Source organism: Portunus trituberculatus, chromosome 44, assembly GCF_017591435.1.
Source record: "Portunus trituberculatus isolate SZX2019 chromosome 44, ASM1759143v1, whole genome shotgun sequence".
Classification (NCBI taxonomy): domain Eukaryota; kingdom Metazoa; phylum Arthropoda; class Malacostraca; order Decapoda; family Portunidae; genus Portunus; species Portunus trituberculatus.
This window is the reverse complement of record NC_059298.1, coordinates 19,231,326-19,248,825: the sequence shown is the minus strand read 5'-3', so window position 1 is coordinate 19,248,825 and position 17,500 is coordinate 19,231,326. Positions and strand designations below refer to the sequence as shown.

The 17,500-nt window shown below is 44.2% G+C and overlaps 1 protein-coding gene across 1 annotated transcript in view; it reads left to right on the top strand.

Moving 5' to 3' along the window:
- LOC123518928 (homeotic protein empty spiracles-like) overlaps nt 1-17,500 on the top strand; it is a 48,470-nt gene that overhangs the window by 10,968 nt on the left and 20,002 nt on the right. Inside the window, exon 2 of the mRNA XM_045279998.1 lies at nt 15,831-16,000. Within this exon, the coding sequence (XP_045135933.1) occupies nt 15,831-16,000 (170 nt within the window). The remainder of the gene's footprint in view (nt 1-15,830; nt 16,001-17,500) is intronic.

The following is a 17,500-nucleotide window of genomic DNA, read 5'->3' as shown; positions in this document are numbered from 1 at the left end:
CTTTCCCCAGTCTTCTATCTTTCCCAATACTTATCAGGTCTGAAGTTTGTAAAAGCCTTACATTTCTTATCATTCGCATAAATTTACCATAATAATCAAATCATTACCTTCTTCAGTCGCATGCACGTTCTAATATTTGCATTTCTCTAACAATCTCTTCTATTTTCACTCATGAGCCTCAACGCCGTCGTGCCCAACCAAGATGGGCAGCCCCGCCTCGTTCATGATGGGCAGAGACGTGAGCTGAGGGGTGACTGGGCGGGCAGGAGGCAGTGGTGTCTGTTTGCTCGGGCCACGTGCTGCTGCTGACGTGGCCCAGACGCTCCTCAAGAAGATAATCATAATATTATTTCCCCGCGTTATTTGCAGATCCTTCCACCTTTCACGATTCTTAGTATGATACGATTAATACCTGAATGCCTAAGAGCAAAGGCACATTTCGTAACTATTATTCACAAAATGCACGTCTATACACAATTTATTTATTTATTTTTCTAGTGATCTTGACCAGTTTGCTTAATAGAGATGAACAAAAACCAAAATGTGCATATTATAATGTCGTTAGATAATTGAGCGTGCGACGCAGAGTCCTCACTTCAATATTTTTTTTGTGTGTCTATATATATATTGCTCGAAATTCCTTCCCTGGAGACAAAACAAAACACGAAAAGTCTACACTTATCACTTCAATATTTACCGGTTTTTATACACTTGCTTGTTATTTATTTTTGAGCGTTCCAACTCTCTTGCTTTCCAAATAAGACCAACAATACCTCAAAATATGCTTCATATCATGCAAGCTGCGATAAAACTATTCTCCCCTTCCACAATGTAAAAATTAAAGCTGCAATTACATTATTTAGCGCAGGTTGTAAACGTTCTCGTGTGTGTATTTGTATATTGATGAAGCCTTGTGTCAGCAGGAGCGGCGGGCCCTTCCCTCCTCCCTTTCCCCGCCACCCCTAGGGACTGTTCCCAATCCACCTCATTCCCGATTCTTTACTTACGCTTGGCCGAGGCTCAGACCGACTCTCGGCTGTTTGTCCTTGACTGCTCTGGCTTGAATACTGTTGACTTTGTTGAAATGTTTATGTCGAGGTGATGTAGTTTTTACTTATATTTTCATCTATTCAAGTTTCCATTTCATTTTTATTCTCCTGTATTATTTTCAACTCAAGTAGGGAAGCCTTTGGGAAGTTGACTGTTTGTTACAAGAGTGACCGGTACGTGTGGTGATGGAATTGGCTCTCTCTCTCTCTCTCTCTCTCTCTCTCTCTCTCTCTCTCTCTCTCTCTCTCTCGTGACTTGAATGGCAATACATGGTTCGTAATATCCGTAGTTGTGATGACGGGGTGTCTCTGTAACGCCATGTAGACCTCAACACACAGATGCTTGCAATCACTTACTGCGCTTGATTAGGTTCGAATGTATACTCTCTCTCTCTCTCTCTCTCTCTCTCTCTCTCTCTCTCTCTCTCTCTCTCTCTCTCTCTCTCTCTCTCTCTCTCTCTCTCTCTCTCAGGAACTCCGTGATTATAAAGCATTTGATGAATCGAATAACGGCACCGTAATTCACCTTTTACATAAAAGCTTGGCATTAATGCGGACGTAGCCTCATCGACTGCAGATTACAGGAAAGCAGGCGAGCAAAATGAATCTCTCCACTTGGGGCATCCGGCCGTGAATCAAAGACGACGGGAAGTTGGCGGTGGTGGTAGTGGTGTTGGTGGTGGTGGTGGTGATGGTAGTGGTCTGTGCAGATGCTAAGAGAGATAAAGGTGATGAAAGTTACATATAGTAACAGTAATAATAGTAATAATGGTAAAGGGGAAGGGTGTTTCGTTCATGTCTTATTTCTGGTTCATTTTTCCAACCTCTTTACTTGTCACTTCTGATTAAGTTTAATGATTTTTCTTCCTCCTCTGTTAAATTTTAAGGTATGTGTTTTCCTCCAAAGTTAATTTTCTAGTCTCATTTGTCTGTAATAAAATCAAATAACTTAATTTTCTAATATTTATATGTTTATGGATATATTTTTCAGGTATTACTTTATCACTTAGGAATACATTATCACTTTCTTACGCAATTTTCATTCTTTATGTGGAAGGATTGATCTTGTATAAGCCAAGTGGTCTTTTACAGATCTTTTATCTTCTTTTATATATTCTTGCGTTATCCTCTATTTTCGTATAAAATTTTCCTGTTCACGTGGTAATAATGAATATAGAATATCTACGTTTGCAAAAGGTATTGCGATGTCTATACGAAGGAACGCGTAGCCTTTATATGTAGTCGTTGCCTTCATCTTTAGCGGCATCACGTTTCCAAGCAAGCCACATCACTGACTCCTCTCTTCTCTCTCCTCAGGATCGGGTGGGAAGGTCGGTTAGTTCCTTGTTTGTGTCTCTGTATATATCTTCAAAGTTTATCAGCATATAGAGGAGGTCCGGGTTCTGCTATACCATCAGGATGCGTTGTGATGTTCAGGCCAAGTGACGCAGCTAGGGTTGCTTAGGTCAGTGTTAGTGTCTTTTTTACATATATCTTCAGAGTTTATCAGCGTATGGGAAAGGTCTGAGTCCAGCCACTTCTTTCACCACCGAGACATGTTGTGACTATCAGGCCAAGTAACGCGTCGAGGGTCGGTTAGTTCCATGGTTGTGTCTTTGTATAAATCTTCAAACCTTATCAGTATATAGAGGAGATCCTGGTCAAGCCTCACTGCCAGGATGTGCCGTGACATTCTGGCTGAGTGATACTTCTAAGGTTGGTTAGTTCCGGTTTTTTTTTTTTTTCTTTTCAATACCTTCAAAGTTTATCAGCTTGTGGTTGAGGTATGGTGTTGCCACTTTTGTTGTCTCATGACTTCTAGTTGAAATCAACCAAATATCTTCTGATGCATTTGTGATTCTTCGCCAACATCTTCTCTCTAATGACAATACAACTCATTATGTTAAGGAAAATAGTAATGGAGGTAGTGAATAATGTTTAACTACTTGATTGCGCCTCTTGCTGTTAGTGCTTCTTTTAAAATTGTTCCGTACACTTTCTGCACATCACTTTATTAAGTTTGATGAGAAGCTTTAATAGTCAAAAGGTTAATTGGCGAACTGAAGTCACCGTCCGGATCACGACCTGAACACTGAGATAATTGTGTGTGTGTGTGTGTGTGTGTGTGTGTGTGTGTGTGTGTGTGTGTGTGAGAAAGAGAGAGAGAGAGAGAGAGAGAGAGAGAGAGAGAGAGAGAGAGAGAGAGAGAGAGAGAGAGAGAGAGAGAGAGAGAGAGAGAGAGAGAGAGAGAGAGAGAGAGAGATTACGTCAGCTGTCTCTATACATAGGGAGCGGCGCATTGTACAAGATAAGAGAGGGGAGTAAGAGTCACATTTTTTGGCATGTTTAGAGCAAGGAACAAAGAGTAGACTTTTAACAGAATAATACCCGAGGCTGTGTTTTGACCGTGCACTGGACGAGAAGGGCAGGAGCATTACACGTGTACACCTTATACAGGTTACCTCTTACTCTGCCCCTAACCATATAAATCTCGGTAGGGAAAGAAGAAAAACTGCTACAACATGACAGAGGATAAGCTGACGCCGTAATAGTAATAAAAAAAAGTATAGCATTACACGAGCTGGACATGTTTTGTTGAGTCCTCCATAAAGAACGAAGGAAAAGTAGTTGTGAGAAAGGAAAGGGAGCTCCGCCTTGTTTGCCTTGTGCGTGTAGCAGCTTCCCGAGAAGACGCCTGACTCACCCCTGTCTCATGTAGTGGTCTGTGCCTCCTTCCTACTTAATTCATTAGCCTAGAAATATGCAGCTTACAAAGCTATTTCTGTGGCTCGCTTTGAAAATTTATAGACGTGTTGCTCCTATTTGTCTGAAAGTGACGTCTGCCTCTTTGACCGGGAAGCGATTGATAGCGAAGGATAAAGGCGCAGGAATAGGAGAGAAACAGGTGGTTTTGACTGAGCCGAGACAGGTGTACGTGAGGAGATTCAGGTTGTGCTTCCATTGCTCCCGTCCCTGGCCCCTCTCTCAGCAAAGATGCGTTTTTACCCCCTAAGCCCTGCGTGTAGGCACATTGTGCAATTACGTCGGGGGTCAACATGCTTGTGTTGGTACAGGTCTCCTCCAGGTCTCCTCTAGCCAGCATGACGGGCAGAGTTTTGCCACAAATGGACTCAGATCTTTGTCATATGGTAATTTTTCGCCCCGTGTCAACACATCGCCGTCACCTCCAGGGGTCGGTGTGAGGGGCGCACGTATTCCGTCTGGCAAGATTGTTCTCTGGTGTGCTCGTAATTGTGCTGACGGAGTTTTCCTGTCGGTGAGGAAAATGGTGTAATTAGCACTGATTGTGGGCGGCCGCGTCGTCATGACCTGTTTGTTGATCCAGCAGCGAGACAAGGCTTGCTGGTGGTCGGTCTCAAGACACGGCCGTTTATGAGAGCTAATTTTTGGACCTTCAAGATTTGGTTGCCTGCCTGGCCTCGCGGGACAGAGCCTAACATCACTGTGCTTAAGACCCATATCTTCCTACTGGGACACCTCACATGACCTCCCAGCAGGCCATGTCAGGAATGTGCTCTAGTGGTGGGTCATTATGTTAGCGCGACCTGATATTTCTGGTTATTAAAAGGAGGTGACCTGCCTACGGGTCACATTAGGGACGTGACTTGTTGGCTGGCCACTAGGAACGTGACCTTCTGCATGGAGAGAAGAGAGAAAAACCTGCCGGCGTCACTTGGCCGCCGCCCAACACATCCTCCCGCGGCCCCTCTCTCCTTCCCCAACGTGGCCCCCGCCACGGCCCTCCTTACAACCATCATCTCGTGCGATATATAAAAATTTACCCGTGAATTTAACAAGTGTCAATGAAATACATTTGTTATCAAATGAACGTGTTGGTTGGTTGGCGTTGGATTTCGGTTAGGAACAGTTTGCCTTCCTGTAAATCACCGATTCTGACGTTGTGTTGTCACATCGCCTCACGCTTCACTGCGCTTTGCTCACAAATAATGTTACGCACTACAAAATAACTTATATTCTCCTTCAAAATATCCATCGGGCAAAATAGGCGATGTTTACCCAATATGGAGCAGCTTTAGAAAGGGCGTGCTACCTGAGGCGTCAGTGTCCCGCCTTCCTAACTAACCATTATTGCAGTATCCACACAACCGATCGAAAACCAATTAGGCGCGGACGACGAGACTCAGCACTTCCCGCGCCGCTGTTGGGCCTTCGATCACGTTCGGGCCAGCACAATAATTTCATGGTGTTATTGCTCGCTGATAAGAATCTTTTCAAGGTAATTGGCGCCTCACTTGTCCCGGCACCGCTCAGGCCAGACGCTTCCTCGCCTGCGCACCCGACACAAATCCGTCCCTCGTCGTCGTTAATCTTCACCTCACCGTCGTTTTATTGGAGTCTTGTTTTCTTCCCCTTGCAGCTGCATCCCCCACTTGAAGGAACCTCGCTGGCCGATGCCTTGTTTTTGTTCCTCCTCGGAGCGTCAGTGGGTCTCGCCTCGTCCGAAGATAGTGTAGCGCGGCCAATGCTCTCGTATAGGTGGTGTTTCTTTTCCGCTGACACTGCTGCCTTGACGCCTCCCACACATCATTTTATTATTAACTTGCCTTATAACAAGCGTGCTTGCAGCGGCAGCTCAGCAGCTGTCACTCCCGAGAGTCGATGCGAGACACAACACAGCAGTGGTAATGTCTTTTTGTTCCAAGGTGATTCAAGACAATTGTGTGCTGATCAATAAATAAATATTCAGAGAGCATCTCGTGATTAATGTTATGCACGTCCGCTATTACGGTTACATAACACCAGGAGTGTGATTATGTACATGCATTGCTGTTGTAACACGCCATGTTCTCCTCGTTGTATAGGTTACAAAGTCATTGATCGCTAATGATACTTTGATGTGTCCTATCTTAGTAGCTCATACGGGATTTTACTTGATAATAATAAAACTACATGCATTCGAAAGTTTGAATTACGTGATCCTTTATTTTACTACTAAAGAGAGTTAGAGTTATACCATTTCATCAAACCTGAGGAGGCGCTGCAGCTGTCATAGGCTCACACTAAGACAAATGTGACTCGTAGGGACTGTGAAACACGGTCGACACTCTAGAGTCTAGACAAACTTGAACCCGGGACGAATGGTCTTTCACGCCGCCGCCCGTGGGTCCCGCGCCTCCCCACGAATAAGGAGTGTGTGATTACAATACATATTGCTCACTGTTATCCATAAATTGGTAATTAGAAATAATCACACGGTAATTATGCGTTACAAACATGATACCGCCCCTGTCACCGTCACCGTCAACGCTACCACCGCCGCCAACTCGTTCCAGCCTTGCCCTCGTGACCTCGTCTGTCTGGCTGTCAACTCCAGATACCACGGCGGGGACAGGGGTGGGACGTGAGCCTCTCTTGATGAGATGACTGATGTAAAGCCACCCTCTCTTTCGCCCCTTCGTACAATCCATTTCTTCATTCCTGCTCCCCTTCTGTTTCCTTTATTCCTTCCTCTCCCTCGCCTTATTATACTTGCCTCCCCAATTTATTTTAGTCTTATTTTTTTTCTTCTCAATCTTTTTTCTGGCTTGGTATCTCTTCTTATTGTGTATATTTCCTCTTTTTATCTGTTTTTCCTGTGTACTCCTCTGTCTTTTTCTTTTCTTCCGCTTCATCCATCATCACCACCACCCCCGCACTACTTCTTTCTCCTCCTCCTCCTCCTCCTCCTCCTCCTAACTTTCCTTTTCCTTATCCATTTTATCTAACACCAAAACTCTCTTAATAATCAACATACATATCTACTACTTTCCATTAATTCTTTATGTTTCTGTATGTTTCTCCCTCTCTTGTTGTGCCACGCAAGCCACACACTTGACCCATGCACAATTTGACTCAGCACCAAGAGTTCCCTTTCTCGCTGCGGCAGGAGGAGGAAAGGAGAAGGGAGGAGGAGGGAGGGAGGAACGGTAGCGAACCTTCCCTGCCTCACGTTCATGATTATTGTGATTATTTTGAGTCAAGCCAAGTGTTATTCTGCTTTACGACGGAGACTCTGGGAAATTACTTGATAATTTTCCTGTTGCTCCTCGTGATGGCCTGCGTCAGGAAGGAGGGAGGGTAGGAGAGAGGGAAGGACGGAGGAGCCCTACCCATTCCACTCCCTCAATCCTGAAATCTCCCTGAAGATTATACTTACGATAGACGTATTGTCACGTTAACTTTCTCCTTCCCTTGCAAAAAAGCAGGTCAATAGGGAGAGGGAAGGAAGTGTTGGCCGCCAGTAATATATTCTTGCCTCGGTTTTTCTTCCCTTTGTTGGGGGCAATCTGGCGCGTCCACGTCGTCAAAGCAGAGTAATGGTAATGATAACGTGCGCCACGAATACCTTGAAAGCGTAACATCACTCCTCCTCTTCCTCAATTCACTCCAAAGATCGGGTTGTCCTCCGCTAAAAAACCAGGACAAGAAATGGAACAATCAGGAGGGAGTGTGTAATTACATGGAGCATTATTTTGTAAACCACGTCCTCTCCGTCCATGCCACTCGGCACCACGGCAAGGAAAACCTTCATCTGAATGGAAGCAACGCTCACATGTTTGGTGCTTCTTCAGGTAGTGTTTGTTGCATGTTCACGGAAACTCAATCACTTTATTCATGTATGGAAAGCACAGCGCCTCATTCATATCGCCATGCCGAACCGTGAGGCTAGACATGCAGAATCTGCTACTCTTACGTACAATACATTGTATGGAATGACGACCTTTTTTTCATTCAAAAAGTAGAATAAAAATTTTGTATAAATTGATCATAAAACATTTAAAGCTTAACTCAAAGCATAATAATATGAAAATTAATTTATGGATTTTTTATTTTTTTTTTTTATTATTTTTTTTTTTTTTCAGATTGTCTAGAAGAAGACAATGTCATTACCACCGCATCAGTTGCACATTGGTTCATATCCCTTTTCAGTTAGCGTCATGAAAGACTTCAACGCAACAGTGACTAGTTTTATTGTTCCTTATCCTGTGCGATTATCATGGAAGCGCAACAGTGTTTAACTGAACCACGGCGATTCTAGTCTCTTATCGCTATCGTCGCAGTAGATTTTAACACCTACTCTGCAACTCAGCAAGACTTACTAAATTTGTCTGGAAAGATTTATTGCTAATTTTCGCATTGACGGGTGAACAATGTCATGTTACCTGAATCTGGAGCACAGCGATTCTATCTACCTCTTACTCTTATCACTACCGCCATGACGGGCCTCAACACCTCTTTGCGGATTCAACAGAACACGTAAAATGAAACTATAAGAACATAATATGTATTCTTGGAATGACGGGATAGCAATCAGTTCTTACCCTTATCTGTAGGACAGCGATCCGTACTTCAGTATCGCCTTGACTTCCCTCAACGATCCTTTCTGAATTCAACTTTACAGTGAGTGGAAAGATTCACCACGCATCCTCGTAAACAGCAAGCATCCTCCAGACCACGTGGTGCGCACGCTTAGGGGCTTCTAGGAGCTTCCCAGGATGTCACAAGCGGCAAGGAAAGAGTCTAGACGAGGACAGCTGCCACCATCACGATATGTATCAGCGCCGCAGAGACAATAGTCACGTCACTACTGTTGGGGAATTGTTGTCCGATGACGGGCCCGCTAGAGAACCTTGGAGGGGAGGCGAGGGTAACGGGGAGATGGGGAAGGGGAGTGAGGGGCGTAAGTAATGTTGGGAAAGATTAGTTAGGTATAGGGAAGGGAAGTGTTTGGGAAAGGTCAGAAATTTATGAAAGACGGTCGCTAGCTGGTGTCAAGAATGACGAGTGTGCGTGAGGAAAGACTGCGGTGTGTTATGAGGCAACGTAGTGGAGATAGAAAGCACTGAAGGACAAGGAAGGTCAGTAAATATGAATGGAAGGGGCTATTTGTGGCCGCGAGACAGCAAGTACGAGAAAGAGATGAAGGGATAAAGAGGCAGGACAGGAGCACAGAGTGACGCGCCAACCAACCCCTTTTTGACCTTCCCAAGATCCGCTTGACGAAAATTCTCACATCAAGCAGTTCAAGCACAGGCTACAACAATGTCTCCTTCGTTATTCAGAGGGAGGTACAAATCCCATACTGCTTTGTAAACTTTTTGCTTCTTAGTTCTCGGCTTCTTTCTGTTGCATAATCTAGTGCAAGGAAAAGGTTACTTGGTACGGAGAGGGCAGTGATGGCTGCCGCAGAAAAACGTCACACAGACAAACTTTGTAATGTTACTACGTACAGCTGAAGGTGTGGAGGCTGACCTGTGATCATGTGCCATGCAGAAAGGAGAGGAAAAACAACACGAAAGAGATATAAGTCAGAATAACGTAATATCTTTATTTCATACCACATGGTATAACTGACGAATACCTTCGTGGTGTTCTAGTAATGCTTCTCGCAACCACCCGAAAAGGTGAGGTGAAGGTGGTGCGGTGGTCGATGCACATCAACGCCTCCCAAAGCGTCAGGACATTAGAGCCTCAGTGTCTGTCTGAGGGAAGGATAGGAAGGTCGCCTCGTCCTTCACTCCTGACGTCACTCGAAACTGCAACTAAACTGATAATTTTCCTGCAAGAGGGACGGCAGAGCTCAGCATCTGCGTTGCAAAACTGACCCTTCTCCTCCTGATATTTTTTTTTCTATATTTACTATTTTGTTTTGTGCAACGCGGAAACAATTAATGAGAGAAACGCGGAGTTTTGCCTTTTATAATGTTTTTCGCTATGAATTGACGTTTTTTGGAGTCATGGCCTGCAAGCAAGGGGACAGGCGCGGGGAAGGCTGAGATGGGTGAGGAGGAAGCGCTGGCAGCAGATGTGGAGCGGCTGTCAGCGGAGGTGTGTGGTGGCTGGTGAAGGAAAGGTGTGAGAGACGGTGTGGCCGGGAGGGAGAGAGGGATGGAGGGAAGGAGGTTGGAGGCGTTCACTAAGCGGACTATTAAAAGCCTTATCAGTAGGGAAGGGGTTGAGTGAAGGCTCTGACAGTCTCACTTAACTATCTGACGAGCGATAATAGACACCCAATTTATCATCGGTGATTGGCAGGTAGAGATGCGCTGGTTAATTTTATCGGCCATTCTGTGGGTAATATCCAAGGCTGGGTAATTCAGAGGGTCAGCCGATCTCTACGCCGATAGAAATGAACACGAAGTTGACCTCGCCAACTGAGCGTGTAATTGCACTTGTCAAGGTCACTATAAAAATAATTGGAGGCTTACGTCAGTAAGATAATGACGAGGGAAAAAATGAAAACTATTTCCCAAAGCGAGAAGACTCGTGATCGCTCTCTGAAGAAATCGACATGCAAGGAAAAATGTTTGAACTGCATATTATTGTTCCAATTTTTCAACTATTCATATCTGTTAGCCTGAGAAATTCATTCTTATCGCACCGTTACTGCCGCTGACTTTATGGCTGAATGGTCACAATTGGCTGTGAAAAGCAGTCATTAGCTCCTTGTGTTCTCAGTGTGAGCGTCGGCAGCTGGGGCGTCGTGCAGCTATTTCACGACTCCACGGGGAAGGTACCGACAGGGTTGTGGTCTCAACTCTTCACCCTCCTCACGCCGCCAACACTGAGCCAATGCTGCGATAATTAGCGAGAGGCGAGTTAGAATGATAATCAAGCGTGTTTATTTCAGTGGCCACACAGGCGTCTGCTCAGCCACACACACACCACCAGCCGGAACTTGGCGCCCCCATGGAGGCAGGATGTGGCGGCCTGAGAGGGGAAGTTTCCGTCCTGTATTTGAGTTGGATGCCGTCGTGAATAATAGGAAATAAGGTAGAAAACTATCGTGCTTGTGGGACTTGATAAGACCCAACACAAAGCGAAGTGACAGGGGAGTGAGCAAACATGTGTACTACTTTAGAAGCCTTACGCCGTGTGTTCAGCTTAAGTGTGTGTGCGTTGGCGCTAAAAGATGACAAACGAAGTCCGTGTAAGAAGCGAGGATCGTGTTGTCGACAGGAGCTTATAAATGCGCTTAGCACGAACTCTCCCCCGGAATTGTCTTAGCGTTAAGGAGGCAGGATCTTGTATCTTACCTGGCGGACGTCTTGATAAGCCTTACTAACTGTACAACCACTCATGGCGGTTTGTGTTGAAGCTTCATCGAGAGAATGGCTCATTAACCTTCATAAAACAGACGCAGAGTTAATGAGTAGGAAAAAAGACAAGAGACAAACAGACGGGGTTGACAGCGAGAAATTCTTGAAACAATCGTTCCAACAACACAGACAAGCCAAATGTACACATATGTAAATCTGGAACAAAGGCTCGGAAGGCTAGATAGGGAACAATGTGTGGTAATATATACATAACAAGAAATGTGAGTGGAGATAACACGCTGGTAGTGGGCATAGTCGTAGGTCCAGGAGCTGGGGAGCTGACAGACGGACATACAGAAGACCGCTGCACTCACGAGACCCAAGAAAAGTCGGCCAGGGAACAAGACCGCGGCTGACAGGACGGAACCCGCGTTGTCACCTCTATCAGGGAGCATCGGATGTACCTGGTGTAATATGCTAATACGGCGCTAACACGCTAATGAGAGTGACACCTGGGGACAGGCGGGCTGGGTCTGGGAGATATGGGATGCACCCTCCAGCTTGTGGCGAGGAGAGGGGCTGCTTCTGAACAATGGTGAACACGGCCGCGTCACGAATACGCAATGAGGTGCACACGCTCTCACACACACACACACACACACACACACACACACACACACACACACACACACACACACAAACACACACCAGTGACTTATTAGTGTTATTTGTCTGATTAAAATTCTCTCTCTCTCTCTCTCTCTCTCTCTCTCTCTCTCTCTCTCTCTCTCTCTCTCTCTCTCTCTCTCTCTCTCTCTCTCTCTCTCTCTCTCTCTCTCTCTCTCTCTCTCTCTCTCTCTCTCTCTCTCTCTCTCCTAACGCTGTGTGACCCTGATATAGAAGCATATATAAGATTTCACTCTTTTGCCTCCTCTTTGTCTTTCCTCTGTGCACACTGTTAAAAGTCCAGTGGAGACAAAGACGCATTTGAGTATCTTACAAGCAAGACGGGTGTTGTTCGTCGGTGAATATCTCGTCCATGATTCTGTTGGAAGTTCAGTGATGCAACAGTCGATCGTTTTATATATATATATATATATATATATATATATATATATATATATATATATATATATATATATATATATATATATATATATATATATATATATATATATATATATATATATATATATATATATATATATATATATATATATATATATATATATTATATATATATTACAATTATCTATTAAGTTAGTGAAGCGAGAAACTGAACTAAAACGCGAAATATAAATATCAACACTATAATTTTTTGCACTACTAAAGGAAAAATAGATATCATGCATTAAGTTTGACATTCACTAGTCCCTTATTTCTTATGATTCCTTAATTCTCTTGTGTTGTTATAGGAAGTGCAACGGTTGGGCCTTATGGAATCTTGTGCCTTCCCTTTTATCCTTTTATCCTTAAGAGAGAGAGAGAGAGAGAGAGAGAGAGAGAGAGAGAGAGAGAGAGAGGTGCTAATGCACAAAAAGATGGAAGGGATGTTCAGATTACAGTAAAGAAGGAAGAAGGAAGAAAGAATAGGGTGGACTTCCCTCCCTGTAGCAGCTCAAGGGTTAATAATGAGAGCGAGAGTCGATACTTCTGTAAATTACTTAGAAATGTCACGAAATTGTACACCGAGACCTAAAGTTAGTATTGACAAGACGTACATGTGTGTGTGTGTGTGTGTGTGTGTGTGTGTGTGTGTGTGTGTGTGTGTGTGTGTGTGTGTGTGTGTGTGTGTGTGTGTGTGTGTGTGTGTGTGTGTGTGTGTGTGTGTGTGTGTGTGTGTGTGTGTGTGTGTAGAGGGTGACAAGAGAGGGAGGCTTTCTGCACACTGAATTATATGTGATGATTGTACAGGCCTTGTTCTTAATTCCAAAGCACAGGTTGTTTTATTTTGTCATTTCTGTGTTGTTTTGTCTTCCGTCTTCACTAAATTATGTGTTTTAAGAATCTAAATCATATTTAATCTGTTCGAAATCTTACATATTTCACAATAAAATCATTCGTCTCGAAAATATACCATGAGAAAGTATATACGATCAAAATATATTCTGTATAGCTTTCTTATTTTCCAAAAGAATAACAATCTTTAAAGAAACAAAAGAGAGAATTCTAAAAAGAAAAAAAGACAAACAGATAGACGGAGTTTTCGTGTCGCTCACCTATAGTGTGGCCTCAAAAAACAAGTGTCAAGTTATATAATTATAGCCTCGTTCCTCGCTGCCTGTACTCTTATCGTCATTACCTCAATTCAGGAGAACGCGAGGCACTTAATCTCCTGCACACTCACGCGACATCTTGGCTGGCGTCACGAAATTCTGTCCTCATAACGGAGAGTAAGCTGTTGAATTTTCAAGTCCATTGTGTAGACATGACATGGCTTTTGATAATCGACAACAAAGGAAAGACATAAGATGCAATAGTCTGATTTGCCTCGGTATTAGGAAGCCCTAAAGATAGGACTATGTAAGGAGAAATATTGAAGCCAAACAGTTGCTCTGGTATCTTTTCTCTTTTTAAACAATATAGATTCAAACGTTAGCGAAGGAGTTAAACTTATGTCAAACATTTCATCTTGTTAATTCAACTGGAGAATACAGTCATGTTGTCTCTCCCTCACCTTGATACATCTCATACGTAAACTAACTTAGGGAACACGTCAGTATCGCTCAGTGACCTCGAAGAACCAGCGTGGCTACAAGGTTTCTTACTGGCCTGGCATGGCAACACGTCTTCTTATCTGTACAGTAATTGTCTCTTCCCGGCTCCTCACAAAACTAATACCTCTGTTTCTCATGATGTAACAAAAAGATCATCTGTTCTTCATCCCTCAGTCAGCAGCCGTTTGTACATCACTTCTATGGACTCACTTCAAGTTCACAGCTTTACATAGGATACGGATAAATTACGTTTCATTCACACAAGACGAGGACATTTGAACACATATGAATATTATTTCCAAAAGATATGAAGATAGTTAGTTGGGTTTTCGCAGATTTTTTTTTTTTTCATTGATGATATAGTATAGTAGTAAAATGTCTTGGATACATACTTATATAATTTCAACTAGTCCGTATTAGAATAAATTGAGGAAAGATGCCAATGTTTGAGAATTACATACATGTGCCTAATGTGAGAACACTTACCCAACAATTCTTGAATCATTATTCATCCATAATCATTACTGATGCTCTTTTTGTCCATTACCTACAGATGTTTATGATTTCTATCACTTATACCATCACCCAGAAAGAAAAAGACCTGATTTCTCCTCATTTATTCTTCATCCACATAGATCCAACCGTCACTACTACTATTCCATTACCCATTAGCTATCAGGCTATCCAGCAATCAGGCTCACCTCTGCACCCGTTCTCTGTCACCCCTTCCCGAAGCAGCGCCAAGTAGCAGATACAATGGTCGCCGCTGTCCATCCACTGTGTGTCAAGCTTGGCGGCGGCGTGTCACTGGTTATCACGTGGCTGCGATTGTTTCCAGCGCCGAGGACGAATCAGAGAGAGAGAGAGAGAGAGAGAGAGAGAGACGGGGACGAGGGGATAGGGCCTTATATTCAGAAACACTTTGCTCTCTCACCACGACTGTTTTTGAATGTCATAGAGATGATTAACAAGGTTCTCAAATGTGTTATCTCGGTTACCATTATATAAATCTTGTTCATCTTCCATTAAAAAGATATGAACACTCTTAAGAACTGCATAACTTTATCTAGAAATTTGAAAGTAGTAGAGATGCGAGGCAGAAGAGTTTTGTAATATGATTGAGAGAGAGAGAGAGAGAGAGAGAGAGAGAGAGAGAGAGAGAGAGAGAGAGAGAGAGATTTCCCTCTATACATTACGTTTCACTCTCGCATTTTAGTGTTCATAAATGCTGCCATCAGATTACTCAGTGACGGGGGATGATGCAGCTTCACGGTGTATTTGCAGCTTAGTAGCGGCCTCGTCATCCCGCAGAGGGCTTTGCAGGGGGCTGGATGATGTGCACAATTAAGGGGACACAATGCTGGCTGCTGTAGGCGTTAGGGCCATTATTCTCTCTCTCGCTGGTAAAAGGGGCACACTCTATGAAGGATTAAGTTCAGGCTGCAATTGCGGGAAATATAGAAAAATAATCCCGTATTATTTAATGAAATTGGACGTTTTTGTGCTGGGATGTAGTTGTTGTTATTCTTGTTGTTGTTGTTGTTGGTGGTGGTGGTGGTGGTGTGTGTGTGTGTGTGTGTGTGTGTGTGTGTGTGTGTGTGTGTGTGTGTGTGTGTGTGTGTGTGTGTGTGTGATACTTTTATAACTTTCTTCGAGCGAACAATAAATGAAAATTAAGAACAGAAAATGCAGTGATCCGTTGATTCATAAATAAGAAATAGCGAGCTGTATGCGGTAAATGGTCGGAAAGGTTTATCATTAAGACTAACACACACACACACACACACACACACACATCGCATGACGCATTTTCATGTGTGCATGTTGCAGGCAGCTTCTGACTCAGCGGAAGAATTAAACCACTTGAAATGAATGAAAGATCGTACTATTAAGATATCGCAAGGAATGATAAAAGGCTTGTGCATATCTTGTTTATCAGCTAATAACAAGGTTAATGCATTAATCTTGAAGACTAACTTCTTTATATTTCTGTGTTGCCGCAGGACCGGATTTCCCGTCCTTTCTGCTCCCCTTCCGGAAGCCGAAGCGGATCCGGACGGCGTTCAGTCCAAGCCAGCTGCTGAAGCTAGAGCAAGCCTTCGAGAAGAACCAGTACGTGGTAGGCGCGGAGAGGAAGCAGCTCGCCCAGTCCCTCAACCTCTCCGAGACACAGGTAAGACCCGCTGCCATGCATTCTTTGAAAAAGGTGAAAACACTGTTGATTTACATTTAGTTAACATGCTGAGTAACGGCAGGGTAATACAGGGCAGCTGGCGGGCTAGCAGGGCCTCTGGTTAGGCTGGCAGTGTTTCACGCTTGTTGGGGTCTTGACCTGTTCTCCAAGACCCTCTGTGTTTACGTTACCCTCGGAATAGGGCTCATTAAGGATGCATGTGCTTCATCAGGAAATACCCTTTAATTATGATGCCCTGAAAATATTGCATTACATGTTAGAGTTGTGAACCGTTGCTAAGCGAACTTGTTTATTGCTCGTTAGCCAGCGTGAGGCTGAGACACAGTTTTTGATCAAGATGCGACTATTAATGATCATAGGAGTAATAAATTAGTGCGACCTCTAATTGGCGCCCCTCAGGAGCTGCCACTGTTGGGCGACACGCGGTTGCTCTATCAGCCCTGGCAACGCGCGTCCAATCCGCTGCTGCTAACGAACTAACTTTTTTTTTTCATCAGCGCGGCTCTTATCGTGAAGCTTCAGCGGAGGATAATAATGCACATTGGAAATGAATAATTGCCTTTCAAGTGTTTTCTTTTTTTAAATACTGATACTCATTACATTCTTTAACACTTTCTGCTGCAACTCCACTTTCCACTCTGTATGTCAGCGCCCTAGCCTAGGTAGTGCTTAGCATCGCTGAGGCCTGAGTCTGGGTCTAAGGACTGACTCCTTGCCGCCCCGTCCCAGGCCGGTAAAATTCTAGTATTGGTGGCGGGAGCCGTAAACGAGGGCTCAATCACGCACTGCCGCCACTGCCGGTGTGTTGTAGCTCCCTCACAGGGCTGCCTGCTTCAGCTACCACCGCGTCCTGCTCAGCCTGGTTTCGAGCCTTGATAGCCAAGAATTCACTTCTTTTCCTGTACTTTTTTTACGGCAGATTAAAGATGATTTTGAGCGTAAAGTAACACTCCGCTACAAGACTGAACTTTGAGTGCGTGATGAGGGCGCCGCCAGCAGGGCGACGAGGGGACGGGCGTTGGCAGCGATGCTTTGTTCAGTGTAGCGTGTTCAGCGCCTGTCAACGCTGGCGGGACTTGCGTGCAATAATGCTGAATATATGAGAGTCCGGGCAACACCCTAATCCCTGCGCCCCTTCTTAGGTCGAAACTCCCCTGCACTCAGGAGGCATTTTTCGCCCTTGGTAATACTGAATGTAGCAGCGTCTTCCATAGATTTTCTCCACACGAAATCCTCGGGGACACACACTGCTATGTGGTTCGGTCGATAGAGGCCAGAGTTCATTCTCGTTGGCCGGCAGGAGCTTCCCTCTGACTGGAGTGTGTGTGGTGGTGGCATTACCTGACAGCTAGCGGTGCAGGACTTGTAGTTGCTCTCTCGGCCTAATATAATAAAGCACAAAAAATAGTTTTACTCACTTAGTCGAGCAATAATGTTCAAGAGATAGAAACGCTGCACGCCCTGGCGCCTTCCCCTTCA